This window comes from Mycteria americana, chromosome 9 (genome assembly GCF_035582795.1).
Source record: "Mycteria americana isolate JAX WOST 10 ecotype Jacksonville Zoo and Gardens chromosome 9, USCA_MyAme_1.0, whole genome shotgun sequence".
NCBI lineage: Eukaryota > Metazoa > Chordata > Aves > Ciconiiformes > Ciconiidae > Mycteria > Mycteria americana.
Genome location: NC_134373.1, coordinates 2,117,007 through 2,131,710, shown reverse-complemented (window position 1 = coordinate 2,131,710; position 14,704 = coordinate 2,117,007). Strand labels below are relative to the sequence as shown.

At 44.9% G+C, this 14,704-nt stretch overlaps 1 protein-coding gene across 1 annotated transcript; it reads left to right on the top strand.

Moving 5' to 3' along the window:
• Positions 1-234: 234 nt before the first annotated feature.
• Positions 235-12,299, top strand: SPP2 (secreted phosphoprotein 2). The gene is made up of 7 exons (XM_075511885.1): positions 235-283; positions 387-511; positions 1,890-2,012; positions 3,622-3,732; positions 5,389-5,443; positions 5,847-5,936; positions 11,951-12,299. Exons 1-6 carry the CDS (start codon positions 235-237, stop codon positions 5,924-5,926), a joined length of 543 nt encoding a protein of 180 aa, XP_075368000.1. The 3' UTR covers positions 5,927-5,936; positions 11,951-12,299.
• Positions 12,300-14,704: the final 2,405 nt, after the last annotated feature.

Below are 14,704 nucleotides of genomic sequence, written 5' to 3'. Positions count from 1 at the left end.
GGGAAAAAGGCACTGCAGCCCGTCTCTTATCAGAGAACTGCTAAATGAAGAAAAGCTGACAGCAAATATTTACTCTCGGATCAATTCTGTTTAAAGTGCAATGTTTGTAGCAGAGCTTGGACACAGGAAGGTCAGGTGTAGGATCAAGGCTGCATTTATATAAAGACAGAGGAATATGCACTGGAAACCCTTGCTTAGAAAAGGAAAAGACCAGAGGATTTTGAAAGTCACGCTATGATGATCTTAATTTTTGTCCTCACACTGAGCATTTTCTCGTGTTCAGGTAAGTTGCCAGAATGGAACCACGTCCTCTTTCTTACAGTGGTTTAGGGAGGAAAAGTACAGGACCACACTGAACTTCTAATGGAACTGTGCCTCCATCTCAGGGTTTCCAGTGTACGACTACGAACTCCCTGTCACAGAAGAGGCTCTCAATGCTTCCATTGCAAGGATCAATTCTCAGTCTTGGGGGACAAACCTGTATGGTGTTGTCAGGAGCCATGTCAGAAGAGTAAGTGTGCAGACAATGGAGATCCTTTACCTGAAATATGCTTTGCTGTGGTGGAAAACTCTTTTTTACCCAATCCCAGAATCCCAGATTCAGTTGGAGTTTTCTGATTTTGCTTGGAAGAGGGTGGGTTTGGGGCGTTATCTGAAGCTGTGGCTTTAGGAACCTAAATATTCTTTGTATGTTGCTTTGTAATTAAAAATACTTTAGGAGTTCAAATTTTGCACCCCTAGAACAGAAATCTTTGAGGGATGTCCTGTAAGATTTTGTTCAAAACTGCTGTTTTTAAATGCCTCCAGCTAACTGCTTTGCTTTGGGCATAAAATAACCTGGTTCATCTGAAGGTCTCAGCTGAATGTCTGCACTGCTAATTAAATGCCACCACAAACACATTTAGGACTCTTTCTCCAATCTGTGTTTACATCATCTGTCTCTACATGCCAATTCTGGTTTAAATCTACTAGTGTCTAAATGCAGGCAGGAAACCCTTATCTGTTTTAATTTGTGTTGCTAAGAATTATATTAGATACCCAGAGTTAAGGAGTTAAAGCTTCCTAATTTAAAGTTAGCATGTCCATGTTCCTGAACTTCCTCAGAACCATTCTGTTTCTATAGATGACATGTATCAAGTCTTCTGCAAGAATGAATGACAAGATGACTTTTAGATTGATCTAGTTTGGAAAACAAAGTCCGTGAAAGCAGTGGGGATTTGTTGCTCGTTGGGGTTTTATTTTGGGGTTTGGGGTTTTTCTGAGTCTCCCATCTTGAGCTAAAACATTGATTAGACTGTGAGAAGGAGAAAAGAAAATCCTAATGTGTCAACAAAAGGAACCAAACTCTCTAAAGCTTGCAGTGTGACAATGCACGCTGCCCACTGAGGCACCTGAGCTGACAAGGAGCGACTCTATAAACCGCATTACTTCAACTGCTTGCAGTCGTGTGATTTACTTTCCAAGTCGTGTATTTGCAGTAGACTTCCCAGCAGTCTAGATATCCAAAGCAGAGCTGTTAGCACCCTGGTTCCCACAGAAGAGGGGGTAGCATGCCGGAGTAATGCTATGCTTTTCTACCTTTGACAGCTATAGTCCCCCCTAGCTGACTCGGAGGAGTAGGGGGATCCCGCAATGGGCTGTGGGGTTTCAAGTGAAACCCACCGTGGAAAGCTGTTCTGTGTTGCTGTTGCCAAATCTGCCTAAGAGAGTAACTCCTGAGCACAATAAAACACCCTTTCTCACACACAGTAATGTGCTGTAAACTGGGCACTGAGCCGCAATGCCCTCATGTCTTGCTTCTGCTTGACAAAGAAGCAAGGTTGCCGTGTAGTGGGCATAGAAGAACGACAGGCACTAATTAGATGTTGTGTTGACCTTCCTTTTACCAGGTTGACATGTGGAACAGCGACGCTTATAGCCTAGAGCTGCAGTTCAGCATTCGTGAAACTGTGTGCACGAAGGCTTCAGGGAGAGACCCCTTCACATGTGACTTCAAAATAGGGCCTTTCGTGGTAAGTGCGTCTGGTGTGAATGTGACCCCCCACTCCGTGCGTGATGTTCTCAGGACATGTAGAAAGTCTACCGGTGCTGAAGAATGAAGAATGACTGGCTTTCTGACAACACCACCAACCCCAAACAAATACAACCTCCAGCATGGAGTGGGTGTTATATGGGAAGGGTCGCTGCTGGGAAGCTCTCCTGCCTGGTCCGTGGGCAACACAGGAACTGCTCTGAGCCGAAAAGAGAGGATGCGTGTCTTGGAGCAGCACGTAGTGAAAATGTCTGTGTGCTTTGGGGCCAAATCCTGAAGGAAGGCGTGGCTTCTTTTCTAAGATAAGACTGTGGAAAAAACTGAGGTTTGACCCGCTTTTGTCTATCATGCATCTAGGCACCAGATAAAGGCTTATCTTCCTATGTAGTGCAGATTCCCACTCTGTGCTGACAGTGCTGATCTTTCAGATTTTCAACTCTCTTTTCAGCCTGAAATAAACACGGATCAGGCTCTTGATGTAGCTCTTGCTGCACTCTGATTCTTAGGTGAACAGCTTTGGTGTAAATACATCGTCTTTGAATCTGGACTTCTCTGTGCACAGTTATTTTTGACAAAACATGGCTCCCATTACAAGCTTCTGAGTGGTTGTGTCCTAACTGCTTGCACAAATCTTACAAAGCACGTGGAGTAGCTCTTGAGTCCCTGCGTGCAATGATGCCGTACTTCCACAGACTTCCACAGAAGTGTCAGGCTTCCACAGAGATTATCTCTGGTTCTTTGTGCTGCTCCAAGCTGAGCTCTTCTTGCGTCTTTTTCCTCTGTGAATTGCTGCCAAACTTATCTGTCCTTCCTGGGAACAGTCTTTAGGGAAGAGCAGGGATTCTGGGAAGGCACCGAACAGATGGTGCAAAGGCTTTCCTCATAGCTTATGAGTCACGCTGCTACCTCAGGAGGTTGCTTACCCCATGAGGAGGGGGTTAAACATCTCTTCGAGTATCGCTACTCTTGAGCTAAGCAGCTCGTGCGTGCGTGTAGATGGGACAGCATGGAATTGATGGTTGTTGCTAAATTTTCTTTAAAGATGCAAGGGTTTGCTGCTGCGAAGTTATCACTGTATCCTAAACAGACACCATCCCTCTTCTTTTCTTCTTGGGGCAATACGGTATGAAAGATGGTGTGAGGATCTTTGTTTTCCAAACTTGGGTGCAGGTTTTGCTGGAGTTTCTGTCAAAACGTAAGGACAACTTCTTTAAAGGTAGTTTAACTTCTAGAGCTGGAGCTGCCATCAGCATAGCCCTGCACAGCTCTTCTGTTTGTGCTTGGTGATGCCAGAGCTATGAAAAGGATTTGGAGATTTTCTTCTGCCTCGAGCAGGCTCAAGGCTTCCTAGAGCTAACGTGCAATTGTGGAGCAATAACTTGTGTGTAGTCATGTGCTGCCAGAATATATTTGTCTGGCCGCAGTCTGCTCCAATAATTTGTTAAGTGTATAATCTTGCTTGAAGTTCTTCCTTTTGGAATTTGTTTTTAAAATCCCTGCACAGGTTCCCATCCCCAATGAAACTCCCATGAGAAGGTTTGTACTGTAGCTTTGCTCTACAAGATTTGCTCTATTTTGATCTGTTACAGCCAACCACTTTCTGCAGAAGTGTTGTGGAAGTCTCTGGAGAACTGATCTCGAACATTATCGTGCAGTGCCATCGTGGCACATCCAGCTCCGAATCGATGAGCAGCGAGGAGGTAAGAAAGGGGAACACCGATTTCTGCTGCCTGGGGGAGCAAAAATTATGCTCATCCTCTTTTAAGGATAAGTCAGGTGTATATGTGTGAACTGCAACTGCTGTTGCAGTTGGAGGTTTTGATCAGAAAACTGAATGTGTTTTGAAATCCAGCTGTCTCCTGGAATGCTTCACTTTCCATCAGCTGAGAGGTTTGACCTTGCTTGATGGATGCCTGGGGAGAGTGTGAATCTCTGCGGCAGTCTGGCACATCCACCAACTCCGGCACTCTTTCTTCATTGACATATAGAGTATGTGCCTGGAGAACAGTGATTGGCACATCTTAGAAACAAATACCGATGACTCTGGCTCTGTTACCGAACCCAGCTCTCAGCTGAGCATGTAATCACAGCATAGCCGAAGAACATTTGCTCTACTGAGATTTGTGTTCCCTTTTTGAGCTCTTATTTGGTTTTTAAGGTGTGATTAAATGCCAACCCCACCTGTGAATTCCCGCTAGCTCTTTTCAAATCATGCCAGAGTCCACTTTTTCCATGAACTGACACTTGAAACTGCGTGCCTGCACTTACAGCACAGATCTGCAGCTGGTGTTGTGCTTGAGGATTATATGCAGCGAACAAAGACAGTTTCATAAGCAAGGTGCCAGAGGATATGGGCAGCTTTTATTTTTGGAAAGTGCAAGTGACTAAAGGAATAACTTGAAGCAAATAGGATTCTGTGTCACCTTCTCTTGGTTTGAATTGCCAAATTAGCTTGTAATTTATTTTTTTTTGTTCAGAATGTCTATTCAGAGCTCACTAGTGAATGCACCACAGGAAGTCCTGATTTGCAGAGCAGAAAGACTGCATGTGAAGTACTGAAATATGTAAGGTAGTCTTGGATGTTCAGTCTGTCCTCTGTAGGTTAAGCATAACTCTTGTTTAATAGGGCAATCCGTATAAACACTTGCTTTTACAAGCAGACATTTTCCTGCAAGTCTTCTTTAACCATCACTTAAAATTCAGTTCTGCTGCCAATATTCCTGCTGGGGAATATATTTCCTGCAATGTTAATAAGGAATAAATGCCAAAGGGAATTATTGCACATGAAAAGGAAATTATTTCTTTCTGCAGAGGGCTGCAGCAAGTGCAGCCAGCTCTTGCTCTAGAGCTGTAACTCAGTTCAAGAGGGATCTCAGCCTGGTTCACTGTGGATGGTGTTGGTGTAGCTCCCGTAGTGCTGGTGGCGTTTGGATAGGAGAAGGAATTGTGATTGGCCAAGGCTGGCATCATATTACTGGGATAGAGACCAACAAAAGAAGAGTATAGACAACTTTTTTAAAAGAGTAATTTGGGAGAAAGGAGTCAAAGAGGTGCCCTGTGTAGCTGCAACAGACTAACTCTGCTTTCCAGGCTCTGCTTTCCTGGCTTTATCTGCGCTACAGGAAGGTCAGGTAAGGTATTAAGTACGAAAGATGTTGACCTGAGAGCCTGCCTGCAACTGCAGACTTCCTTAGCCGCATCACCGCTTTGCAATAGTATCAGCAGTAATCTTGTTTTCAGAGAAATTAATAATGAAGTGTGGAATTACTTCAGGGATCACTTAGTACCTGAGGAAACGACGGAGAGGCTGACTTCTTGACAGATGAGCTTTTTAAAGAAATGTCTTTAATTTACAGATGATGCATATGCCGATAATGAACCCCAACAGGCGAGGCAGCAGTCGCAGAGAAGGTAAGCCATTTCTGCCATGCTGGACTGTCCTGGAACATGTTGGTTTGCCTTTTGGATCGTTTGTTTGGACCATCTGAAGGTCATCTGTCTGAGGGAGAAGAAAATATGGAAGACCAGCAGTTTGCTCGGGTCACGCGCAGCTGTTTTTTCCTGTGCAGAGGGATGTCTCATTGAGGAAGCGGTGAGGGCATTAGGCTTCAAAGTTGGGCAATGCTGAGGTTTGTATACTCTGTGTAAGCATCTTCTGGATTGCCAGATTTGTGGTCTCATAACCAGTACCTGTGTGCATCCTTGGGGTTGTCTTGGTGTTGTGCAGCATGCTGAACGAACACCTGTCTGAAAGCATATAACGCTCATGTATGTCTCCATGTCCTTTTTTTAAAAGATGTATTTGCTCCTGAAGCCTTCCCTTCAAGGGGAAGAGGCGGCAGCCGTGGAGACTGGCATAAACCCAGCTATTTCAGCTCTGACAAGACTGAATAATATGGTTTGGGTGAGTACACTTCAAAGTGTAGCTTTTATGCACCTGTCTGGAGGTTTGCGGCAGGGTGGGAAAGTGACTGCTCAGGATAAAGGACCTCTTTGGGAACGTGCTTCTTGGCTGCGAGCATGTTAAAAGCCATTGTACTCTGGGCATTTGTAGGACTTGCTTATGGGGAAATTCAGTGACGCAGAGTACAAACAGCACTATCAGCACCATTGACAAATGTTGATGGGGTGGCAACCTCTGGTGCCCACGGGAGGTCTGACTGAGCAAGGGTCTGACCAGTTGTCAAGGCAGCAGAAGACGTTTTTTATTTTCCTCTTGTTGCTTCACTCCTAGGAAGACATCCAACTACAGAGCTCACGGCTTTCACTCACTGTCAAGTAGTCCGTCCCACATGCTCATGCAAACACCAGTGTCCTGGTGTGCAGGTAGCGTGAACAGTGTGCAAGAAAACCGATCTGCTGGCCTGAGTTTAGCGTAGGGCTCAAGCCTTGAGCTACAGTTCTGCCTTTTTGCCTCCATCTCTCTTGGCTGGCAGAGACAAATGTCTGTCTAATGTTTCATGGATACTTTAGACCTTACCCAGACTAGTTGCCCTTAGCAGGGGTGTATCACTTGGCTGCGGGATCTGGAACGTGCCCTGGCTGTGTGTTGGCAAAGACACGGATGAGTTGTTGGGTGCCCCATTCTGCCCCGGTCTTTCATCAAATCACCTGCCATTTTTGTGCTGGTGCTCTCCTCACACCCGTGACTTGTTGTGTATCTGTTCATACTGCAAACTCTTGGAGGAATGGCCTTGTCTTTGTGCCGAATCTAATGCAATAGGGCCCCGGGGCTGCACAGGTCAGCAAACAAAAAATGAATGTGGTAGTAAGGTATCTGGGAGAACCAAGATGCAGTTTACCCAGGGCAAGTGTTTGTTGCAGAGAAGCTGTGAAGGAGATGTTTGGAGCCCAGTTAATGGGAATGATAAAGAAAGGCACTCATGATTCATTGGAGCTGGCAAGGCCTATCCTACACAAACCGCCTTTGCTGACCTACTTCTGAGGCTCCATGTGGAGCACCTCTAATTGCTGCTGGTATTTTACCTGCCATCTTAGGAATTAATCTAAAGGGAAGTGTTTCTGAAAGACTTTTAGCAAGACAGAATGGAGATCATTCTTTGGCATGCTAAACAGTTTTAAAGTAGTTGGGAAAGGAAGAGGAAATTACTTAACGCTATGTCTTTGTGATTAAAAAGGTTTCACACACTCGCTTGGGTACATATCATTAGCAGGTCTCTGTCCCTGTAGAGAGTGCCAGAACTGAATGCTCCATGTGTGTGGAGCTCAATTCAGGCCTGCTGCATTGGAAACAAGACAGTTTTAGATGTAATTTAGCACCGATGACTCACCACAAACTAACACATGTTACTCATGAGCATATCCGTGGTAAACCTATATGTGCTGAAGGAGACATACCCCCTACTCTCCTAGAAACTAGATATGAAAGGAAAAACCAGTCATTCTGCTAGGTCAGGTCTGCCTTTGTAAAAATGATTTCATTAAATCCATATGCTGTTTTAGTTTATCCATGAGCCAGTAAAGGTGATACGCTGTTTTAATCACTGCCTTTCCTCCTATAGGAATCTCTAACTTTTCTAAATGTCTTTGAACCTCCTTGGTCATGTTGCAGTGGCATTCTGGTGTGCACTCTATGTCCTTCTGGGTAGCTTTAACCCAAGGAGATGGTGTGGAAAGACTGAGGCTTACTGCAGAGTAGCATAAGGTTGACCACCTGTTCCAGAGAAGAGAGGGACAAACTTTGTAAATGCCTGACCGTTGTGGGCTGCTGAGAACCAAACTGTCTCAGTCTGGCTGGGTGAATTTGGGTTGAACTTTCTTCAACCGATCTTCCAGAAAAGTTGTGGGGAAGGAGGTCTATGTGCTCAAAACGGGCAGACATCCTTTTCTTTGCATTTGGAAAATGCCAGGTATTTTAAATAAATTATTTGGCTCTCAAGAGGAGCTATCCCCATTAAGCTGTAATCGCAAATGTTTGGTGTTCCTGGACCTAATGTCTAACAAATCTCTAAACCAGAAGCAAGCTGTAAAGTCTTCTTGAAAGAGAATATGAAACAAATGGGGAGAAATTTATGGTTCGTGAAAATCTGTGCAGTTCAAGTTTTTTAATACTTTCTGCTTGCTCTTGAAGATAGGTTGCAAGTGTCAGTTGTGGAGCTGTGTTTCATACCAGTGTCCGAGGTTTTGGACATCTCGGAGGCAGATACATCAGGAGATTAAGGGAGATTTTCGAAATCGCTCAAAACTCCTTGTTTCTCTTGTTTTTATTGATTTGACTTATTATTAGCTGTAAAGTCTGGAGAGAAGTCTTACCTCTCGGTTTCACTTGTATCCAGAATTAGAGGGTTTCATCTGTGGGTTTAATTTGGAGCCACATGTATCCGAATTATTTCATGTGTTTGAGGCCAAGGAAAGTTATTAATGGCTTTTTTTCTTGTGTTTTGGCACCTGTGTGATCATGGCTGGCATTATTACAGGCCATAGTGTGATGGCAGTGTTTGGTGGGGCATGGGAAATATGTGTTGTGTTTTGAGATGGCAGTAGCTCAGCTAGCTTAGCTCAGCTGAGAATATTTTGGGGGAGGCTGAGGAAACAGCAATTTAATAACAGAAGACTTTCATCTCTTACTCAAAGAGCCTGTTGTTGACAGGCAAAGCTAGACAAGTTCAGGTGAGAAATGAAATGTGATTCTTTTTTTTTACGCAACAGTATGGGTAACTGACTACTCCAAAAATTACTAAGGCAAGCGGCTGAAAGAGTTTTTCTTGCTGGATTTTACATTTTCTGAACTGGATCTTCTTATCTTTTTGGCTACAGGAATTATTTCAGGAGAATCCTGTGCCTGAGTCAATGCAAGAACCTAAGGCTAAATGATCTCACTGGTGCTTTCTGGCTCTTTTTATTTATTAGAATGTGCTAAATATTCAAGAGGAGAAAATCAGTGCAATTGTTATATAAAGAAGAACTTTTTCAAGTCTGCAGTCTTCAGACCCACCAGTCTGCTGATGCCTGCAGGAGTTAGCAAACTGCATATGAAAGAACCACATCAATGATTAATGAGCTTACTCCAGTGACAAGTCCTAATCAGATTTTCTGGATTTATTTCCTAGTGCATCTCCGAAACTGGGGAGATTGTAAAATTCACATGTCATGCCGTGGACCAGACTTTCCAACGAATAGCTCAGGCACATGAGCAAGTGACAGCAGGAGAGCCAGCTGCTCTACAACAGCGATCACCGGTTAACAACCTTAGCCTGCAACAAGCGTTAAGGTCATTAGTTAGCTTGGCTTGCCCGGTATGTGCAGAGCTTGTTGGAGCTGTCTCAGTTGCCACAGTGTCAGCAAAGGACACGTTAGTGATGCAGTCAATCCCCTGCTGAAATTTTTGGGGTGGAGGGACTCTTGCTCTGAAAGGATGCTGTTTAGCACACACACAATATGAAAAGCTTTTTGAATGTGCAGAGGTATGTAGAATTATGGGTTCCATTGAGATGGAATCTGCTTTATGGTGTTTGTGGCTCTGAATCGCAAAGAGGAGCCTAAAAAATGGCTCAAGTCCACCTAACACCTTGAACCCCAGAAAGCAAAAGAAAAGGGCCCCAATGCTCCGGTCTTCCAAAATCAACTGCCTAAGGCAGTTGTCTTTGTGCAGGGAGGAGTCCGACCTATGACTTATGTCTGGAGTCTCACCAGCAGTGCTTCATTTCCTTGAACAGGAAAATTAAGAAGAAAGCTCCTGCCTTTGCTTGCCATGTACATGTAGATTGTGAATACTGATTTTCTCTTACTGTCATTAATCACACAAGGAAAGTGTTTTTTTAACAGACAATCAGATTCCTTCTGCATCAAGTCAAGGGGCTGTGATTTCCTCTTTGAGTTTTCTACATTTTCTTAAAATGACTCTCTGGCTGAGTTCTCACCTGGCATAGCTCACTGCTGGCGGGAATGTGGTGATGGCAGTTGTTACAAGCTGATTAGCAGCCTTGCAGGAGTAGAAGTGAATAGACTGGCATCCTTGAATATTAGGGGTTTTTTTCAATGGAAGAATAACTGGCAACATTGGGCCTCTTCTGCTCATACCCAAGAAATCCAGGATCCAGCCTTCAGAGTGAAATGGATGCTTGTTCGTCTGTCTTCTAGAAAAAGAATAACGGAGTAGGGTGCATAGCTCTCCTGGGGCATGGAAAGAAGAGCTTTTATCCCCAGTGTCCTCATTAAGAAGCTGCTTGATTTTAGTTCCAATTTTGTATTCTCATGGCTTCCTATATTCTGTCTTTGTTTTTTCCTCTCCATTCACCCACCCCACTTTCTACAGTTCTCAGAAAGCAGCTTATTGCTTTCTGGGGAAAAATTGAAGCATCAGAGGGAAGGAAAATCCCTGCAGAATGGGATCTGTTGCATAGTGCATGAGCTCCATCTCGGATCAGCGTTGAGAGTGAGAGCTAGAGCAATTTATCGCTTAGGCAACGTGGAGGAAATGACAGGCTACCGTTATATTCCTCCTGCTTTGGAACCCATCTGTGATAGCTAAGTCCTTGGTGTCACCTGGCATCTGTGATGTGCTGTAGCAGAGAAGACAGCATGCTTTCATCTGTTCAGAGGCGAAGGACTGAAATTGGAACAGACCCAGGCAGGACCTTTCCTGATGCTCGGGTCAGATCAGGGTGCGGGGATGAAGCCCAGGTGTTACAGCAGAGAGGAGAATCGCTGTGACCATGTCTTGTTGCTATTCTAAATGGCAGCGATTTTTGCCTTGCCCTTTGCACACCTCTTCTGGATCTGTTTTGAAGGATTAGACCCACTGCCGCACTGAGGAAATTGTTCCTGCTTCTGGAGGATGCAGAGCTTCGATGATTCCTTAGACTTCGCTATGTCTTTAAGGCCTGATTGCGAGCCCCTTAATTTAATTGCTGGAGACTTCAGTGAGGAACAGGACTTCAGTGGAGGAACAGAAAGGGCTCTCAGCTGTCTTCCAGCCTACTGCTCCATGTTGCACTTTGCAAGCACTAGAAATGAGCTTGTCAAAGAATTATGCAGGTCGGGAGGGACCTCTGGAAGCCCAAGCCCTGCTCAAAGCAGGGCCAGTTTCATGAGGCTGTGTAGCTGAGGTTTGAATGTCCCAGGATATAGATCCCTCATCCTCTCTGGGCTCCAGGTGCAGTGTTGGAGCACTCTTGGGGAAGATTTTTCCTTAAACTGAGCTGGAATTTCCCATGTTGCCACTTGTTCCTGTTTCTTCTCTTGTCAGTTGGTCCCCAGTGATGAGCGTAGCGGCTGGTCCTCATCCTTTGGCCTGCATCCCCCATCTCCAGGGCTGGGCAGGACCCAGGCGCTCCTGGACAAGCTGTTCTCAGAGGGCCGCTATATCTGTCACTACCACATGTGTGGACACTCTTTTCTGGCACAAATCTATCCCTAAAATTCTACTAACAAAATTGTCTTACAGAAAAATTTCAGGTTGCCATGGTGACAAACTTGCTGAAGACACAGTGTAGGCTACAGACTGCTGTAGAAGCAGTCACATGTTCTCTTCGAAAAACATCTCTCAAATTTCTTGTGCATATTGTTGCTCTCAATTCAGATACATTTCTCAGAAGACCATACACCAGCTTATAGCCTCAACCATGCCTGCTTTTGAGACTTTACAATATGTGTTGGTTTGTGTCCCGTGTTACTTATTTCACTGTTGTTAATTTTTCTAGCAGTCTGGTTCTTTTTTTTTTTCTCCTTTTTTCACTAATTAGCAATTGACATGACATTTCAAAACACTTCATGTGCAAAATATGCAGGTTTCTTTTTACAGATTGCTCACGGTGTGATTCTGACGCTAAACACATTAATAAGCAACTCAGTGAAGCTGAATACATTTTTTCCGAGGCCATGGATGTTTGGTTAGTTCTGTGAAGTATGAGACAAATTTTGAGCTGTGACATTTCTCCCCCCTTCCTTTTTTTAAAGTAGATTGGAGAATGAGAAGAATCAAGAATCAAAGATCCAGCACGTGAAGAAAGAACCTGCTGCCATTTCCTTTTCTTTTTCATGGACAACTATTCTGTAATGAAGTGACAGTCTTCCCCTAAGCTCAGCTTTCTGCTGTAATGTCAAATAACCATTGGATGAGCTCATGAGATGCTAAATGCGTGCACTTGTCAGTCGATAGCCGCCTTCTGATGTGTTAGAGCTCACTGGGAGGACTGTCTCAGACACCTAACTGTGTCCAGTATGTGTTGTACCAGCTCATAATGATGCTATTAAAGGATCATTATTCCATCTGCTTGTTCTGCATTGCTCTCTGGTTGCTTGTCATTTTCTGTAATGCTTGTAGCTAATTATTGATTCATTCAAACTAATAAAGGCACTCAATTCCTTTTTCTCTGGGGTACAACAGCTGTGGACAGGGTGTCTTGCTACAAATCCAAAGGCGTGAGTTTTAGCCCACCAGCAATCTAGCTTTAATGGGTACTTGACCACTAGTGTGAGGAGCTGAGTGACTGTCAGGTGCTAATAGCTTTGGAACAAGGCCAGGTTCGAGCAGACCTTTGACGTATTCCTTTCCTGGGAAACGGGTCTTTTTAGTCCTGTCCCTTTCTCTCCGCTCCATGCAAGAGAGGTCCCCCTGCAGCCCCTTGGGAAGGGAAAGGTTACTGTGCAGTTTGGGGGTGGCTTTTGTCGTTTGCTTTTTTAAGGCTTTACCGCCAAGTTTGCTCTTTGGTTATGGTGTAGGCTGGTATGAGGGGTGGGCATCTATGCACACCTAGTTCATCTAGTGCAGATGTGACCACACTGGACATACGCAAGTCATCTGTAAATAGGCAACAGAAGCTGTTCCTCCAGAAGCAGTCATGTAGGAAAGTCTTTTGTACGTAGCGAAGGTACTGAAGAGGTGGGGGTTTTATGCAGTTGGAATAACAGCAAAGGTTCATCCTGAAAGGGTTAAATCTCTGACAATCCCTGACTAAGACCTTACTGTGATACACAGACTTGCATTTTTTTAGTTTCGCTTGCATCCTTGTTTTCTGTTGTTCTCTTCCCCTGCAAAGACAGTTTGGTTACCTGCTGAGCAGAGTTGATGATAGGACGTTTCCTGTAACTTCTTACCTGATAGGACTAAACAGGCCTTGAGCGAGCTCGTTAGGCTTCCTAATTAAATCACTGATAACAGGAACTCAGGAGGTTTGTGCCAAAGATAAGCACCAAAGAACTAGTGTAAATCGACCTCCTTGTAACATTCCGAGGCCGAAGGACTGATGAGCTAACTCGATGGTTATATATGGACAAAGGAAGCCCAAAGTTCAACTAGCGGACAACGTGAGGAAGACTATGGAAGACCACCCGGAGGGTGGAAAGACCCTCACCCTAATTTTACTGCGCATGCTTGGACTATGTAAATGAATTCCGGGAACTCATCACCATAAAACTGCCCTTTTCAGGAAATCTGATGAATATGTATGATTTTTCTGTATATGAACTGATGTGTTGTGCTAAGCCGGCGGAGCACTTGTGGCGGAGCGATCCCCAGCGCTGCAATAAAGAATACCTGCTTAATAGTCATCCCGACTATTGAGTCCTGATTTCGGCTTTTCACGGCAACAATCCAAAGGTTGGTCACACCGGCACCTGGATCAGCGGGATCATAAGGCCTGAGCAGCCCCGCGGTGCAGGGAGTCTCTCCCGACTGAGCTGCAGACCCTGCTTCAAACTGCACACCAGAGACCCTTGTTGCAGCCGACCTGTTTGGGCAATTTGGTTCCCTGCATGTTACCTGACCCGAGATCCCAATGAAATAGTTTTCCTCTTACCCAGCACGCTGTGAAGCATGGCTTTCCACTGCTCCTGGCTGCAACAGAATTAAACCAGGTGAGGAGCTTGCGGTTTTGGGACCGAATGTGCTTTTCTCCCTGTCTTTCTCTGTCTTTCCTTCTCTGTTTCCAACTCTGGTTTATCTGGTACAGGAGGGAAGAGGCCTCTGGGGGAGGTGCCCGTTGCCTGAGCACTGGAGATCCAGCTAGGTGTTTTCTATTATGGTCGTGATGGCTTTGTGCCAAACTGGATCAAAATAATAGGTGCATTTCCTGAGGCAGAAACGGTCAAATTAGTTGGATATCTGGTGGAATACAACAGGGCCATTTAGTGCTGAAGAACACACTGAAATAACAAAGCTGCCTTCTTTAGGAAAAAGTATCAGCTGGGTTTTAAGCTCTGCTTCCGTCCCTGTTCGCTCCCACCGCACGGCACACTGGCTTGGTTTGCAGTTGTGGGGCTGCACTCCCTAGTACTCGGCTGTCTTTCTCGGTAAGTGGCGGTCACGGGAGCTGCAGAATTGATCGCTGGCTCCTTATCAGTTATACAACTGTCCCTCCTTTCAAAATCAACTGATTTTTCTCTCTAAAGCAACTCCCCCATCCAGTTTGACTCTCAGTTAATTTTCCTTGCTGATTGCAGCAAGGTAACCTGATTTGTATGGATTTCTGTCTCATAAACATGACAACACGTAGTCAGAGGAGGCCTTGATGATTACCCGTAGCAGCAGCGGGGAGCAGAAGGATGTGGAAGGTGCTGATAAGGTGTAGAGTAGAGGTCCAGCAGAGGAACGGCTGTTTTCCTTTCTCATGGTGGTTTTGCTTTGCCTGTGTCAACAGGATTGGGAACATCACCCCTTCCCTCGTTGTGCATGCACAGCTCTTGGGACCCAGCGTACTTGCATGATCTGTT

What these genes read in the sequence shown, in the direction of transcription:
- SPP2 (XM_075511885.1), top strand. Translation starts at nt 235, where the DNA reads ATGATGATCTTAATTTTTGTCCTCACACTGAGCATTTTCTCGTGTTCA. An exon ending in GAGCATTTTCTCGTGTTCAG is followed by an intron (nt 284 to 386) that starts GTAAGTTGCCAG and finishes CCTCCATCTCAG; the next exon opens with GGTTTCCAGTGTACGACTAC. An exon ending in AATCGATGAGCAGCGAGGAG is followed by an intron (nt 3,733 to 5,388) that starts GTAAGAAAGGGG and finishes TTTAATTTACAG; the next exon opens with ATGATGCATATGCCGATAAT.